Source organism: Falco biarmicus, chromosome 1 (assembly GCF_023638135.1).
Source record: "Falco biarmicus isolate bFalBia1 chromosome 1, bFalBia1.pri, whole genome shotgun sequence".
NCBI lineage: Eukaryota > Metazoa > Chordata > Aves > Falconiformes > Falconidae > Falco > Falco biarmicus.
Genome location: NC_079288.1, coordinates 122,567,982 through 122,586,397, shown reverse-complemented (window position 1 = coordinate 122,586,397; position 18,416 = coordinate 122,567,982). Strand labels below are relative to the sequence as shown.

The 18,416-nt window shown below is 37.7% G+C and overlaps 1 protein-coding gene across 4 annotated transcripts in view; it reads right to left on the bottom strand.

The window, feature by feature from the left end:
- Positions 1-267: 267 nt before the first annotated feature.
- Positions 268-18,416, bottom strand: part of CFAP97 (cilia and flagella associated protein 97) — a 35,234-nt gene continuing 17,085 nt past the window's right edge. For all 4 annotated transcript variants that reach the window (XM_056326275.1, XM_056326277.1, XM_056326274.1 and 1 more), the window contains exons 4-6: positions 11,141-11,403; positions 2,837-2,987; positions 268-2,180 (exon numbers count right to left, since the gene is read on the bottom strand). In XM_056326275.1, the coding sequence (XP_056182250.1) occupies positions 2,053-2,180; positions 2,837-2,987; positions 11,141-11,403 (542 nt within the window). In that variant the 3' untranslated portion in view covers positions 268-2,052. The remainder of the gene's footprint in view (positions 2,181-2,836; positions 2,988-11,140; positions 11,404-18,416) is intronic.

The following is an 18,416-nucleotide window of genomic DNA, read 5'->3' as shown; positions in this document are numbered from 1 at the left end:
AACAAGTGTATTAGAAACAGGTTTTTTGCTATAAAAAAATCTTGATGAGCTTATCTAAGTTAGTGAAGACATGTCAGTATGGCTTATTTAAAAAAAAAAAAAAAAAGAAACAAACCCACAAGTTCACTAACAGGTAAGTGTATCAACAAATAAACTGATTCTTTCCTTTTTTTCCACTACACATAGTACAAAACACTTTTATCCCATGACCTTCTTTACACTTCAATACCGATTATAAAATTCTGAAAGAAGCCACTGCACTAACAATTCACGTTAAATATTTTATTTCTTATGATTTACAAAAATGACATACAAAATTGACAGTCTTTCATACCAAAGTTAAATAAAGTAAGATGAAGCGATTAAAAGTAATCCATTTCGTGAATTCCTTCACAGAAAAAAAAAAAATCTATCATACGAACATTCAAAAGGATTTAAACTGTGACCCTGATATTCACATTCAAGGACAAAAATCTTCAAATAGTCAGTAATTTTTATAAGCACAATAGTACAAATAAATACAGCAGCACTATGCAAAAATATTCCTTACAGTCCCTATCAATGAATAATAATTGCAATAAAAACCTGTTTGCCACAATGCTGTTTAAAGTTCAAATATTGTCAATCAGCTAAACTTAATTGGCAGGTCACCTGGTGCAGCAGCTCTGCCAAACTATCACACGGGACCAAGTAAAAAAGTTTGTTACAACGCAGAACACCTGAAAGCCTAAGCCCTCATGCAAGCACGAGCAAAGAATAATAAACTTTCCTTTTCACAGGGCTAAGGCCCAGCATTACTGAATACAGCTTTTTTCTTTATGCATAATACAAAGATTTCCTGTGTATATCCCAGGAAAAAGCTGGGGAAGCAAGCAGGGTTCCAGCGGTATCCATGGACAGTGGCATCACATTTATGCTCTTTATAAGACTACAGTCCTACAAAATAAGTCCACTGAAAGTTTGCTTTTATACATAGAATAAAGCATACCACCTACTATTTACGATTACCAATTCCATTAAATTCTGCTGCCCTTGTAAATGGATGTTACTACTAAAGCTTATGTGACACTACTACAAATATTTGGTATGAACATGACAATAAAAAACAGGTTAAGAAGCTTAACAAGATTTTCTGTTTTCTACTTGGTCTTTGTTTTTAAAAATCCTGGTTAGTAGTCACTCTCAAAATCAGATGTTCAAGTTTCCTGGAGCTCAAGTTTATATCTCCCCACCAAGAAGGGCAAGGATCTGCAAAAGCAGGGCCATGAAATACTTTCCCCTTGCTTAGTATTCTCTACCTTGAGAACTAACTAAAACTTACTCAGAGTGAGTAAGAATGAAACTGAAAATGTTGTTCACTTCAGTCTTTACTCTTGTTCAAATAGCATCAGATGCTTCTTGCCTACACAAAGATCCCAACACAACTTCCAAGATTCTTTTAAATCTGGAAGAGACAGAGCCTTGAGTACAAAACAAATGTTCCAACACCTGGAGTGCAAGAGTAGCAGAACATAATCTTCTGCAGCCTCTACTGTAGCTGACTAAGCAGGAACACGCAATCTGCTCGTCACCCCTTCATGCTGTACCAAGAAGATTCTTTCAGTCATAAGAACATGACCTACAAGGTTCAGAAGGCCTAAAGCCAGGATGATCTAGGAATTAAGTATATACGTACGAATTTAATGCAATATTTTAAAGTATTATTATTGTTAATATTTTCTTTACATCTTGCAGCTATCGTGCACTAATTATGTCCTTCCATGTTACAGATACAAATTCCACTTACGATTTCAGAGCTAAATAATAATTAGCAATTGCTATTTTAACTTGTTTGTTTAAATACCTCCTTCTCTTTTATAAGTTCTTCCTGCCATGGAAAACACTGACTGAAGTGAAAATGTTCACTTAAAACTGTTTTACAAGCAATTATGTCATATGTAATGCATTTTAATCACTGAACAACGCAGAAAATATTTTGCGCACATAGAATTTACAAAAGCACTAAAAATAGAAGTCTGAGGATCATCTCAGAATGTGAGGCAAAGAACGCCCTTACAACCAAGCAGCACGAACATTAGTGGGTTTAGGTCTCTGTAATGCCCCACTGGCTGAATCAGACATGGGTTTTTCATTCCTCTGGCTCATTGTACTTGGTACAGTGGATGCTCTTGACGTGCCTCCTGTTAACACACACAGAAAAGAGTGAGAACGTGTTACATTAGTAGATTAGTCCTGCAACACTCATTGCTATAGTCTCCAGAAGAAACAACAAAATCGCAGTAAGTTGAATACAAACCCAAAAATGATACGAGTTGTTTCTGAACAGTCAGGATAAAGTTCAAGCCTATGCTGCAGTGCTGTGGTTCTTTAACCCTACATGTATGGCTCTAAGGGAACACACGATCTACCTCCAAACATTACACACAACTTCTAAGAGAAACAAGGCTACTTTAGATTTAGATTCTCTGAAGGAGAATTCGAACATTCTTTGGGATTTTTGTTTTGGGTGGGGTGGGTTTTTTTTTTTTCTCCTTCTTTCAACAAAGAGCGCTGACAAGACGAGAAATATTTCTTTACAACAGGCATTTTTTTTGACCTTGGAAAAAATTATTAACAAGATAACTGATTAGAAATTTAGGACAGTAAGTAAACAATGCAAACTGTAATCATACTTTCAGTATGATTAAAAAATCACTAATGATTTCTGTGTGATAAATGATCAATCTAAGGAAGACAGAATTTGCTATTCTTCGCAGTAAGTGCTTCACAATCCTGAATTATAAAAAGCTAAACACATGCAAAGAAATGCAAGAATCTGCAACTTCAAAGTACTTACTTGAAGGACTAAGCTGACTGAAAGCAGATTTTCCTCTTCTTACAGAAGGTGAAGAACTTAGATAACTCATCTGGCGCTGATAGTCCATCAGTTGTTCAGAACGCCTCATACCAGCTGTTGGTTTCACTGCTTCCAGTCTTTTCAGGAAAGCCTTAATATCAAAGAAAAATACAAGAAAGTAAGAATAAACAAGAAGCTACAAAACATTCACAGCTTTATTTTTATTTGAACTTCAAAAAAAGCCCCAAATTTTTAGCACTGCACAACACAAACTCCTCCACTGGTGACCAGCACAGGTTATTCTGCTCACATCCGAATCTTTTCTCAGTGTTGCGACACAACTAATAACTACCCCTTAGATGTCATCAATTCTACATTGAGGATATCTTCAATACTGCATAGTTCTCTGAAATTTATGATAACACATTTGTCTGATGATTGTTAAACGTGGTGGGAAAATAGGCTGCACTCTTCTAATCCTACCTTTGATTACTCCTCTCTTCTAAATTTCCAGTTGTTTTTTGGGGGTTTTGTTTTTCTTTTTGTTTTGTTTTTTTTTTAAGCTCTGCTTTGCAAGCCTATTTAGACCATTTTATACTGCCCTACAGGATCCCCACGGAGAATTACTGACCTCAATTCTGTGAAAGTAATGCTGAAAGGAAAGCACCAACACCCACAGGACACTATTTGTTTTATCCATAGTATAATTTTAAAAAGATTGTTACAGACATAGTTTCCTCTCGTTGAAAGTAACCCTGGCAATCATGCAGCAAGTATTAAATCAGAACAGCTGCTTACACAGTATTTGTAAGATAAGACAAGTTTCCCGTTCTGCATTACTACTTCTACTTGAAACAGCATCTATGGTTTAAGAAATTTCCATACTCCAAAAACAGAGCCTGACGGCAGGACAAATTTGGAAGTACCTAACTACATACAACTTCCAATTAACAACTCCCTATTTTTAATATATTTCGCCTCCAGTGCTTGCCTCGCATAGATTTATACATTTCCTCCACTAACTAATCTCGATTCATTTGATGGCCTACAACCATCTGGCAATGACACAGCCATTGCTGGCCAGGGCTGTGGTATGCATCCTGTCAATGACAGACAATGCAAACTGCGATTACACAAGTCTCCAAAGTACCAAAAATAAGCATGTTAATAAAGATGTATTGTCTAGGTGCGTAATTATATGGTAGGAGTCAAGAATCTGTACAGCCATTAAACTGCACTTTGTATGGAATTATCATTCTTCTCCACTCCCAATCAGGTACGGATTATTCTTCTTTTAGAAAAAATAAAAAAGTTTACAGAAAGTGACTTAGGAAATAGTACAGTATTCCCAGGATGTCAGCTGCCATTGTCTAGCTGTAACAGGAATCTACAAACTCTTGGTAGTTTATGCATAGGCACTGGAAACCTGCACAGAGTGCACAAGAGAGGAAGGACAAGTGATTTTGGCTCAGAAATAGTATGTCACAAGTGCTTGCATCAAGTGCCAGTCAGTTCATCGAGTGGAAATACCTAAGTAAGCAAAAGTCAAAGGAAGACTTCAGCTAGAAATAGCTCTTCACTAAAGCCTGCTGCAGAACATGAAATTGTAGACTTATTTCTAAATGTTACACCCACCATTTTACTCACAACCTCATCTGCATCTTCTCATACATCTACACACATGTAGACTTTCAGAGATCACTTATTTACCTTCAATATTAAAAATGGAAGCTCTCAATACATTCAGTTCAACCACAAATGGATCAGGTAGATTGTAGAAGTGACTTCCCTGTGAAAGTCGAGCATGTTTCGAGTCTACACTGCAACTGTAACAGCCCCATAGAATTTGCATACCTCAACACTGCAGTAATTTCAAGCTTGAATATTTTTATATGCCTGCTTTGCTCTAGCTTAAATACAATTCTCTGCTTTTGCTTTTACGTTTGCCTTTTGACAATTATCAAGTCCCCATTTACTAAAGAAGAAAAAAAACACCACCAAACCAAAAAACCACACCTCTCTCCATACTGAAGTACTGCTTTTTGAGCAGGTTAACACTGGACTTGATACAGCCCTGAGCTACAGAAAGAGCAGATACAGATTCTGCGGTGCACGAGTGTTCTAAGAAAAGCACTTGCAGAGAATGAGAGAATCGCTCCCCTGGTTGCCTTGCCCTCTGCTGTGAACTGTACCAAGGGCATGTTAACTTACATGCTATTTGTGGTCATGAATTTTGCAGTTTGCAGAACAGCTTGCTGCATACAGAAATTAAACACCACAGTGAAAAGGCAGTCCTGACCTACTAAATCTGTAACCTGGAACTAATCAGATTCTTATGTTTTTATTATCAAGCCTACAATCTTGAGGTCCTTAAACAGAAACAACCTTGTATAATGGCGCAAATACTTTGAACAAATGTTCTTTTTCAATTATACATATAAATCTACCAATTCTGTCATTATGTTTTCCTTTTGAGAGACGGACTGAAGAATACTGCCACTTTCCTTGTTCTCTTGCAGTGCTAAATCTCTGGAGCCTTAATCCTGCACCACTAAAGTAAACAGAAATTCCATCATTGATCTTGATGACGAAAAGAATCAGAGCACATAACACAATCCAGGTGTTCAGAACCAAATACATGTTCCCGTTCAGACTTAAGGAATAATAAAAAAAAAAGTAACAGACACCAATGGCAGGAACGTCATCAGTTGCTCTAAATTGCATTGTAGCTCCTCAGAGCTCTTGATTTGAGCTCAGTACATATATATCACATCATTGGCGACCTCCCTGCTTGGCAAAAGTCCCCCTAGGCTTCTATGTCTGCCATCTTCTTTTACTTTAATGCTGAGTTTACAATAAAAGTAAAATAATAATATATAATAAAAAAGAAAAAAAAAAATCACAGGATGATTAGCTTCTAGGAATAGAACAATCCTTCATAAATCTAGGCACCTGGTCATAGCTTAGCATCTGTGAAGACACTATAATATATAGTCAGTGACAAAAGGAAGTGTCAGATTGCCTACAATAGGAGAACAAGGGAACGTGACACTGGATCAGAAGATTGCTGCTATACAGTGGGCCAAGATAAATGCTGCTAATTCATTTTTTTGCATATCAGGAGAGCACTAAAGCTAGTTCTAGTGCTGTCAGAACAAGGAAAAAAAAAAAAAAAAATCGGTACACACTTTTCTGCAGCTATGTTGAAAGAGGAAGAAAAACCCCATTGAAAACGCAGAAATGTGGCATTCCTAAACTGAGTTCAGAAAGAAGGCAAAAACCATTACTGTTTGTTTTACTTTGCTTTTTAAACATATAGAGGCTTCAGTTTCACCTCCTTTCAATCCTAACCAGCTGACTAGCGTGCCTTGACAGCTGTTCAAATTTATTTATATTATGCCTCCTCTAGTGTCACTGATGTTAGTGACCACACTGTCCCCTTTGCAGAGTCCAGGTGGGGGAGGGGGAACTAGGTAACAGTGCATTCAAGGACAGCTTTCTGGTTTTATTAATACAAGTATCTGCAATTTTCTTCAATTGCCAGTTACGTTAATTAGCTCTAACATGACAAACTCTAAATGAAGAACTTCTAAGAGTTTTTTGACAATCTACAGAAAAGTATTTTTAACCGAACAGCTATCAAGTTTACACGTAGCTGGCACCACCAAGGAAAGCAGGCTAAGAGTAAAAAAAATATATCCCACAAAACTCAGCAGTGTGCAAAATAATCAGAACTTTCTTTGAACCCGCTGATTAGTCAGTCTTTATTATAATTGTTACAGCAGCATTCAGGATTCTTGAGTCTGGGTCAGGAATCAGCAGACCACACACAAAAAAAAAATAATCCAACCACAAAAGAACCTATAGCCTAATTACTATGATCACAGAACTGCATTGTATTTGCACTGTACTGCAGTATATTGCAGCAAGGTACATCTACGTGCCAATCCCATGTCCTAATAGCTCCCCCTGATGAGAGGGCCGTGGAAACTTCTTTTTTGCACTGCACTTTGTAATCTCAGAAACCACCTTGTCTTTAGTCTTGGCATACAATGGCTTTAAACCACTAAGTAGAAATACCTTAAAAACCCCTGTATGCTCGAGTTTCTAAGGAGCCACCAAGCCAACGCAAATACTTCTGAGCTCCTAAAGCCCAGAAGACTACATTTTCTTCCACAACTGCATTCCCTACGGCTCTGTCCACCAGACTGAGACCAGTAAGGCCGAACAGCCTTGGTATTCTTTCTACAACCACATTAAGTATGCAGCATCCAAGACTGATGCTTTCAGACTCCAGGGGTGTTCCTTGGGGACAGGACAAAGGGAAGGCAGAGAAAAAGCAGAATAAATCAAGAAAGTAAAGTACAAGGTGCCCAGGCACAACCCTCAGACCAGTGCCATTCCAAATCCTGTTTCTTTCCATGCTTAGAAGTTATCTCCCTGGTTGTGGCGTGGCATGACATGGATAGCAGGGCAGGTGCAGTGTGGCACAGGACTGAAGGCTGTGGCTCAAGATGAGGTGTATTCTTTGTACGCGGTGGCAGCCAGTCAGGGGAATGGCCAGAGGCATTATCTTTCCCTTACCCTCTTCTCCCAACCCAACTGCCACAGCACGTCAGCACCATTAAATCAAGCTGGGACAAATTAATATACATTGATTTATAGCACTACAGTACTTGCATTTCTAAAGGAGGTTAAGGTTTCCCAACAAGACAAAGGCAGCCCAGACTGCAAGAGAAGGGCAACAGTTTCGCTGAAGGATCTTTGTGCTGGTAGAGGCCACAATGACTAGGGCAAGTGGTGGGGAGAAGCATTAATGGCATCTGCAGCACCGATGACTTGGGGAACCAAGTAGGTGAAAAGAGAAAGACAGTCCTGGCAGAGAAACAAAGTGATTATTTTTTTATTATTTTTTGTGTGGGACGGTGACTATACTGGAGCTGGGATCAGAGCTGGATCTGTTGGGGCTTAGGGTACATTTTGGGGGAGTATGAGGCCAGGGAATGAACAACATGGGAGTGTTATACGCAGTGAGTAATAACAGCATGGGGTAGGAAGAATGCACAGGGATGCAAGGGAACACCAAATATCCACAGAAAAGAAGAACACTCTCATCCCCCTTGATCTAAGGTTTGAAAACTGCTGTCCCAGATCTGCTGAGATCTTCTAGTGAACTTCCACTGTGAAATCAAAAAGTCACTTGTTCCCTAGAATTTGGCTGAACACAGCAGCTTAGCTCACCAAGGTAATCCAACAACTAAATCCTACTCAGAACTAATAAAAATTATGAAAAAAACCCAATACAGAAATTAATTACTCCTAAGTTTAGATGACGTGACTGAAAAAAGGTGTTGTGGCGGCAAATCTGTATTTAAGGGTCTGCAAAGATGTACCTGTATATACCAGTATACATTTCTGCATGACACCATAAACCATTAGAAGTTTACATTGTGTGTAGTGTCCTGTCTATGAAGTTGACTATCTTATTTATACTGGCAGAAATAATATGTCAATATAGACAGAGACACATATATACAGACATGGGAAAAAAAGAAGCACCAGTCACATATCTCCCTTTCCACAGGACAGGGGACTGGGTTGACAGTACCTTCAAACACAAGAGTAGAATGTTTTCCAGATCAGCAGCATCCTCTATTGGCAAGAGACAGACTCTGATCTTGCTAGTTCAGATAAGCAATCAAAAGCAGGTTCCACTTGTGAAAGCACACAGTCAAAAGCAGCAAGTACAAAATTCTGACATTAATTTTAACAGCAATCTATTTTGGTAATTGTGCTTTTTCCACAAATATAACTACTGTTCTTCAGAGCAATGAACCTTTTCATTCCATCACATCTCTTTCTAGCAGAGTCTGTGGGAGCAACATATATTCCCTGTACGTCCCTGTGCGCTTTCACAAAGCTAGAGAGCACCAGACCACTTAAGATTCCTTTCTGATTTCCTAATATTTGAAACACTTTTCATGCACCACCTCCGATGCCAAATGCCTGCACCAGAACTTTCTGATAACAGTAAATCTAGGCATTACTCACAGAATGCTCTAGCAGAACAAGTGAAAGTTTTGCCTAGACAATGGGGAAAACCTAACCTCAGGGCAAGGAGTTACAAAAGCTGAATCCAACAAGGGAAAAATAATAATAATAAAAAAAAAAATCTCTGCATCAAGACTTTTAACCCCCTGCACAGACTACTACTGTAGATTTCTATTTTTGAATTATTTACAGAACTCTGCATCCTTCTCCAACAAACATTTCAAGGATGTATCAAGCAGCATATCCTGTATGTAGTACCTCAAGCCTTGTATAAGAAAAAAATCCTGTCAAGTAACAGAAGAAAGACTGATCAGGAAGTTCCATGGAATTCTAGCTCTTCAGTCCACAAAAGTGAAGAAAGCAGTTTCATAAAGCACATACTTTTAGCTATATAAAGCAGAAAACCTCATCAATGGGCAGGGTAGGGCAGCTTTTTCATTTACGGTCTCTGAGAAAAGCATGTCATACTTGTAATCCCAAAAGGTAATGCTAGAAAAATCAGTGTGTTACAATTGAGATGCTCTAGGTGCACATACCCTTCAAACAGAATAAAAAAGTAAAACAGAATTGCTTAAAAATTATAGCAATGGTAAATAAAATGTAAGTAAAACAAAACTGATGAATCACTCTCACACAAAGAAGGGCAGAATGTATCATCCTGAGTTTTGGGAAAAGAATAAACCAAATGTTTTTACAGTCTAAAAGAGCATCATGTCCTGACATTAATTTCTAAGGAATGACTCTGGTATCAAACATGTCTGCTCATGTTGCTGATGATAACAAGTATAAATGAGTAAGTAAATGAAGGATATTATTTCTTGGACTACAAGCAACCACCATTAATTGCTAACATGTACTAAAACAGCAACATGTGAAGTGACTGTATGTGTTTAGGTTTGCTGAAGTTTTGATTCAGAAGTTAGAAATGCAAGACATTCTTGGGCAAAATTGCAATATATCATAAGACAAAAGGTTTGTGGCTTTGAGAAAATGGAAACATATTGTAAAATATCAGTAATCATCTACTGTTACATAGTACAGCGTATTACTAGCAGATTGTAAGCAACTGTGACACAGCACTTCCTTCCCATAGCCTAAGAATACACTCTGATATTAAGTTTCATGTGGAAGAGTCCTGCTTTCAACCTTTTGAATAAACAGAGGAAAACACACCCCCCCCTTGCCCAACACATGAAGAAAGCCCTCCGACCAACCTAAACACATCGAAGCCTAAAAACATTTCCTCCCCAGACAATAAGAAGTATCACACATCTACAGCAAATATTTATGCCAAATTCTTTCAGCGTGTGATGTTCTTTTGGTCAACTGTAGTCTAGTAGAGCTGAGAATAAAGTTTCCTACTTTGAAAAGTTTCAACGATCTAGATGTCTGAAAGCTGGAAGAACTAAAACCTAACACATTTTCCTGAATAGGTCAATTAGATTTTCTCCAAGTTGAATCTATATTTCAGTATCTATATAAAAGGAAATTGCAACCTACAGAGAAGAAAAGTCAATAAATTATTTCCACTATAAATTTTCCAAATATTTTCACTATATTTCATTTCCTTTTCAAACACACTAAAGAACAACTAGAAGATATGAAGGTGTCATTCTATTTATATATATATATTACAATTAAATCACTATAAATATCTTCTTCAAATCAGTATTACTTTTTATATTAAACAACTCTGCCAATATCCTTATGAGTCTATTTGTTTTCCACTGAAGTTATTGTGATTGCCATTATATTCAAATACTGTGACAAGCAGAGCACTGCAACTGCTGAGAGACTGAGAGCTATAGTGAGTCAAAAACCAAAATTGACATTCACGTTGTATCCTCTGTATTTCATATACAATGGGTTTGATGCCATCACACTGACTGATTCATTTTTTGCAAGCCTGTTCTTAAGAGACTAGTAACCATGATGCATGAAGCAGGAGGAATAGTTAGACCGCTCTCCACAAAAAGTTACGAGCACGTTAATAATAATGGTTGTTCCTCTTAAACGGACCGATACTAAAGCAGAACAAACTCATAATAATAGCACATCCCCCCACCAAAAAAAGAAAACCCACCACCCCACATATGAACAGTTATGCAAACAGCATAGTAATGGCAATTCATTGCAGACCTACTGCAGTAAAGCACCAAGCGCTGCCTTCACAGTTTTGTACGTATTTAGCAGTAGTTCTCTGACAACAAATAGTTCTTCATTTACTGATCCAAATCAGTTCTCAAAACTTACCAGGTTTTCTCTTTCAATTCTTTGCTGCTCCTTTTGCCTGTTGAGGGCACTGTGGTACAATTTAGGAGGCGGTACAGATGGCTTCTTCAATGTAGCACTTTTTCTTGGCTTTGCAGACTGTCTGGACAGTTCTTTTAGCAACCTTTGGTTTTCCCGATCAATCTGTCTTACTTCTTCATTTGTGAAAGAATAATTTTTCCTCGTTACTTTAGATGGTTGATCGATGGTTAGTTTTTGTTCTTTTTTGTCCAACTGTAGGAAAGCTTTGAAATGGCAAAAATGAAGATACTTAGATTTAAAAAAAAACCCAAGCCAAATACAAATCTTGCAGTCTGTTATCAGGGTTTATTTACAGATCTGAAAGAACAAGGTACATTTCACCTCCCCCAACTGAATTCCAGATTTATGCATTTCAGAATTTTTCAGGGATGCTCAGATGTCCTCAGTACATTGGTTTTACACAAGTTTCACCACAAAAATCAGGCCTAATTTTGGCCTTAGTTAAAACCCATCTGCTTCCTTCTCACTAGGAATTACCCTCCCGCCCATTTATGATTAGTAATCCTGAGGAGTTGAACAGATGCAGCAAACAACTGAGCGATACAAAAGAATCAGCAATATGCACACACCCTGTAAGCATTTGCGTAAAATACATTCTGATTTTTAAGTAACAGATATGTCAGCCTTATGTGCGCTGTCATTTCTTCTGCACTGTCAGTTCTCCTGATCCCTGCTTCGACCGTGATCACCCCTGATCTCTACCCTTACCAGTATGCTTGTGCAACTTCTACACTAACACAATATGCTCAGGCTTCTGTCCTGAAATATTTTTACTGTAGTTACTATGGTACCAGCAATCAGTACAGGCAATTATATCTATCTATCTATATCTATGCCAACAGGGCTACCGTTATACAGCACTAAAACAACATTGAACGTAATCATCACCATGGTGGTATCATTTGTGGTACCAATATAAGCATCAGAGGAGTCTTCCAAGCAATAGGAAACACAACTTCAGGAAGCCAGGACTAGAAATAACTTAAGTAACCAAGAATTAAACCATAAATTAGTATTTAGATGTGTCAGATGTAAAGAGTTAAACTTCACTCCAAAGCTATCTAAAATACCTGTCTCAGCTGAGAAGCAGAGCAGAAATGATGTTTCAGACAAAAAACTGACACTTGGAAACGCATGACTCAGACACATAATGCATTTCCTGAAGTTATTTTGTTGATCCTTTGCTCCTGAAGCAATCCTACATCATATCGGTGCAGGAATTGCAAAGGGAAAAATGAAAATTAAATTAAATGGATAGAGAGAAATGAATAAGCACATATAAGAAAAGAAAAATTACTGGGGCCTGGCAATTTAACAGTAAAAAAACCCAACAAGTTAAACCAGGATGTGAGGTTTCAAGACAAAAGAACAAAGAATGCACACTTATAAATATACAGCAAGGCAGATTTGCAGAATTGCAAGACAGTAACTTGAAAACTTCACTCTCCGCCAAATCTGGTTATGTTTATTATAGTTCCACTGGAGCTTTGCTATTGACCTACTTCTAAGCCTTTGCTTTCTAAAGCTCTGCAGTAGATCTTCTAGCAACTGTTTTAAAAGCTTTGCTGTCACGTTACCCCCAAATCCACTGCATTAACGACGGTACAGGGGTGGCAATACCAGGTTAGATCAAACAGATTTTTGGAGCTAAGACACAGGCAAGCAAGGCTTACTCAAGCCATTCCCCATGTTCCTCCCATATCACAGTGTCTCCAGAAGATACCCATCACTCTTACTCCTAAAAGCCCCACGTAAGTAAAACAAGCACCCAAAGCAGAAAGAAAAGCAGGCATGCAGTAACATTTCTGCAGCAAACACTTTCACATCGGCAATTTTTAAACTAAGGATGTCCAAGGCATCCTTTAATAGCTTAAAAACCTCAAGTAATGATGAGCGTGTTCTTACTTCAAAACAAAATGAAATTAAATCTGTCTTGCAGTATCTCAACTGAGTTTATTCCAGAACCGATGCAAGAAAATATTGCTACTGTCGAAGAAATTTAGAAACAGCATCCAGAACTCAGAATCCCTCTGGAAATCAGTAAGCGTGCACCGTCAGTATGCTAGCCAATATAGGCAAGAACTGCCCCTAGGCAGCTCTAACCGTGAGGCTGAGGCGTCCACATTAGCAAATACTGTTTTAATTTGCCAAGAGGAGATGCAAATTATTTCAAAATCAAGACACAATGCAAACTAGTGCAGATCAAGTGTGCCAACCAACAGGTTAATAGAGTATAAACGTCTTTGAAAGCATTTTTACAATTCAGGAAGTTATTCTCAAGGGAAAACATGTACAGCCATCAACACCATTTCAGGAGACAAACCTGGGATGAGACTCATCTGGATACACCTACAAGGTATGAGAAGAAATGTACAGACAATAACTAGAGCCACACAATTCACACTGTAACATCAAGCTACAGCATTTTTCTTAGTAAAAAAATTAATTAAATACGTCCTTATGCGAACATACAAAACCAGCACTGCAGAACACAGCTGGAAGAAAGTAATCTGAGCAGACATCTGAAGAAGAAACTAGAAATCGTGTCCCTTAATTGATAATTGTATTATTACACAGCTATGAAAGGTAATTTCATCTTCTGCCTTACAACCATAGCATCTCACAGGTTAAACAAGACCACACATCGTATCCAAGAGCAGAAATCAGGTAGTGGTAAAGAACAGTTGTTCAACTGAAGTCTTGACCTAGCTTTGTAGCACCAATGCTATTATGATGCTGTCCTGTACAAGACACATTTAAGCTTCTGAATAACAGTCAGTGAAAATTCCAAACAGCTCTTTTCTTTCTGTGAAAGATGTGAACCAGTCAAATTCCATTTAAAGCAACAGCATTCTGAATGAGGACATTTCTAATTAGAAATACAGGTTTTGTGTCTTCACTGGTACACGATCATTTTAATTCTCTACAGGGTAGCTGGCTAGACTTCAGTGAGGAGTGTATACTCTTTTGATGCAGCTATGAACTATAACCAGTAAACACAGATTAAAAACGCTTAGAGATAAATAAGCATCAAGGTAATTACTTATGTTTTGACTTGCTCATTTTTCTGGAAAACCTCTGTTAACTGTGATAAAAAAATAAAACCAGAGTAGTGACATGGAACAAACACCTTTCCCTTTCCCCGCAATGCTGGTCAGTAAATGCTTTCAAAAATAAGGATTCAAGGAAGCCTGCAGCGATTGCTACCCGCAGGGCTCAACAAGCCCTGTGTTAATTTGTCACTCAGATCTCCTCAGGGGCAGTGGTATGCAACTTCTGTAACATTAAACACCACTGGTATTTTACTAACAGCTCTTAAAACAGTGTGGATACGTTATCTATGTACATTCCCATGCATTGCTCTACTGGATGCTGCTACTTGCGCAAGTAAGGCATGAGAAAATTTTACTAACTTCACTCTTACCTTCCAGCTTCTTCAGTCACACACTCCCCAACATACACACTTTTCCTCCTTCATTCACCTCTCCTTTCTTCCTCCTTTCCTTAGCTTCTGCTAATCTTTTTCCTTTCAATATATTTTCCTTCTGCAGTGTCTCACCCACACCTTTTATCAGCTCACCACAAAGACAGTTTTTCCCACTTGCAGCAGGCAGAACAGAGACATCAGCCCACTCTCTTCAGTCTGCTGTTCATTCTTAGCCTGGTATTTATTATTTATACTTGGTGTAGAAACTGACTACTATTGCAGACAGCTTTCTGTTAACCTTGAGTTTAAGGGCTCCCTAACAGCGATAACAAGTTCATCACAACTCAAAAGAAACGTATTAATAAAGTGAAAGGATTGTTAAGGTCACGATGAAGGTTCTGCTGTGAAGTTATTCAGCAAAGCCGGAGCAGAAGACTGCCAAAACCCAGCAACTAATCTCTTGATACATTGTTGAATTACAGAAGACTCATTGATTTTGCACCAAAAGTTCAGACCCCATACAACATAGGCAGCAGCAAATTTTCTTCAAGGGCATGGGGTGAAAAGATCAATCTAAAACTCTCTTGTTCCTCACTAGTTTCTTCAGTTCCTCAACTTATCTTTTTATAGTTAGCCTTCTGTACAACCTAAGGAAGAACCATATCTGAAATTTCACAAGCAGCTCTTCGCAGCAACAGTGCTGCAATACACCAAGGCACTGGATCAGACAACACATTAAAAAGTAGTTGGTTTGTTGTTGAGTCCCTACCCCTGCAGGTATTTCAAAACCATGTAGATGTGGCACTTAGGGACATCATTTAGTGGTGGACTTGGCAGTGCTGGGTTAATGGTTGGACTCTATCTTCAAGGTCTTTTCTAACCTAAATGATTCTATGTTAAGTTAATAAATTAGAGTTGTGTTTTATTTAGTTAAGAATATGTTAAGGAAGAATTTAAGCTGCAAACACCGCTTCAAAACAAATGATAACTGACTGAAACCTATCTACAGGTAACCTTTTCTAAACCACAGCAAATGCAACATTGATCTCCTTAGGAACTGAGCAACAGTAGAGTTTGAAGTTTAGGAGGAAAAAAAAAAAAACACAACCAAGCAACAGAATGCATACTGTGTCAGCTGCTGAAAGAGGATCACTAGTACTACAGGGTAAGTGCTTGTTCCCCAAAAAACCAAGCAGAAGGCAGGGGACATCCATGAAATCACTACACCTTAAACAATGGTCAAATAAACTGCAGCAGCAATCTAATGAAGCAGTGAGCAAAAGGTTCTGCCGGTCTTCCTGAAGCAGAGGTGACACTATTTCCACAGTCCAGAATAAGGCTTCTGACCCCAGAACTCCAAATCTGTAGTAACAGCTTCCACTAGTTCCAAAGTTACCAGGCTAAAAATCTGTCCAACCTGCACTCTGCAAAGTACTACTTATACAGCATCATACTCCTATTCTCTGCACACTTACTACAACAGAAGATTAGGTAACCCACAGCAGGTATGTGTGTCCAGTACGCCTTGAATGCATTTCTAACGTTAACTGGCAACAACCTTGTTTTCTTGACAAAGGCTGTAGGTGTGTCTAAGCAAGGTCAGCATATGCCTACAAAATCACAGAGAATTCACCACCAACAAACAAAAAGGAATCAAGACCCCATGTAAAAAGGTAAATACATTTATTCTAAATGCTATTAAGTATTTCAGGTACAGTTAGCATTGTATAACTCAAATAACTGAGTTTCAGAGTTATTTCAACGGTTTATGCAGCAATGCACCCACGCTGCTCTTTAATCACAATGCATGTTTCAATGGTTTATTAGACTTTTTGCAGTAGCCAATGACAACATGGGGTAACACTAAAGTTTAAGGTCATAATTTAAGGTTCCAAAGAGTTTGTAAGCCTTGGAACAGTTAAAAATTATTTACATGTAGCTTCATATTCTATCAGTGCATAATAATTCAAATAAATCCCTACTTACCACTTCACTGTCAGCCAGACTATAAATCAGTAATTTCAGGGAGGGGGATAACCAAGCACCAGCATTTGCATAAAGACTTGCACAGTGTGCAGTCTCCTTCTCATTTATTAGTAAACAGGAAAAGAAAATTCGCTGGTATTCACAGGATTTCTATGAAAGCTGGTTTCCATGGAGAGACACCTGACTTTCTTTTAAGCAATAAGCAAGCTGTTTATTGCTTTCAATTTGCAAGCATTGAAATGACCTTGCAGAGTGAGAAAGGCCAAATCTTATATAAAATACACGATAATTAGCAAGTCAAATACATTAAGACAACAGTCCTAACAGCATTAACGCTAAAATTAAAATAATGCCAGTTAAATCCTAGTAGAGGAAAATGCATTCAAAGTGCTTCAGTGCTTACACTTTTGAATTTGCCTGTTGTTTTGTTTTATACTGCTCCATTACCACATCTGTAACACATCTGAAAAATGAAAGAGGATTAAGTCACAGTTCTTCATCAATGTCTAATAGTTGCAAGCTAAAACTATTTCCATGTAATACCTCTAAACAAATATTTCCTCAAATATCCATTATTTCATTTCACAGAATTCTTTAAAAAGGATTTTAGAGAATTCATAATTTTTTTTAAGAATGTGCTTTTCAAGTATAAATTTTCCCTTTTTAAATATGCTTAAATAGAGCTGCTAGTTATTTCCTGATGTCATGAGAAAGCTAACAGATACCTTACAGATGCAGAACTAATTTTTCTTCCCCAAAATTACACTTTTTGTTATGGGTGTTGGGAAAGTCTGATTCTTTTTACAAAGATTTTTTCAATCTGTTTTCGAGTTCTAAATATAAGAATAAGCCTGTAATTGCTCTTCTACCTCAACATGAGTTACTAGACTTGTGAAAACGATGCAAATGTATACATATATACACACACAATTAGTTCAAAACGTTGAACATACAAACTAAAAAACTCAGTGAAAAAACTATACATTTAGTTCAACTGTAGAGTTTGGGTGTTATGTACATACATAAGAATTTGCTTTAATTTCAGATACTGTTTAACAGTTACTCCACAAATATACTAGTTCAGCATGAATGAGCACACAGATAACATAACCCTAAGAGGGGAAAATTCCAGTTATAAAAAGCTTATTCTATTTCCTGAGTGACAAATTATAGCAAAAAAAAAAAAGTTACAGAATTGCTACATGTTCTGCTGAAGCTATTTAGTTTTCTACAATAGCTTTTATTCAGAAACACAGAGCTTTTATTTTCATAATCATTGTATTTATGTCACAGTGCTTTTCACGAAGTGAGCTCTTGACTATTTTACAACAGAAAAGTCAAAGGCATGGAAGAGGCAGAGAGATTTATCAGAAAGTATATAGGTCAGTGAGAGCTTCAAGGATAGCATTCAGGTCTTCAGTCCACGGCCCACTGTCCTACTTAACCCATCACACCACCTCCTCAAGTTAATAATAGCTAACACCACGGATTTACAGACTAATTCTCACAGAGACTTCTGCAAAATAAGCAGGTATCAACCCCATTTTACAGAAAAGAAAACATGAAGTGCTAAGTTCTTTAGCACTATTGATACCCAACATAAACCCAGATAAATGGATACACAGCATTTTTAGCATACAACTCTGTATTCTGAACTACAGAAATAAAGTGACTTGTCTGAAGACAGAGAGCAAGTCTGTAGCACAAGATGGAAATGGACGAGTTCTTAGTTCACTTGTACGCTTAACCCATCTCTCTATCTACATAACCTCAATTCCTCAAAATTACATGGGACATTGCATC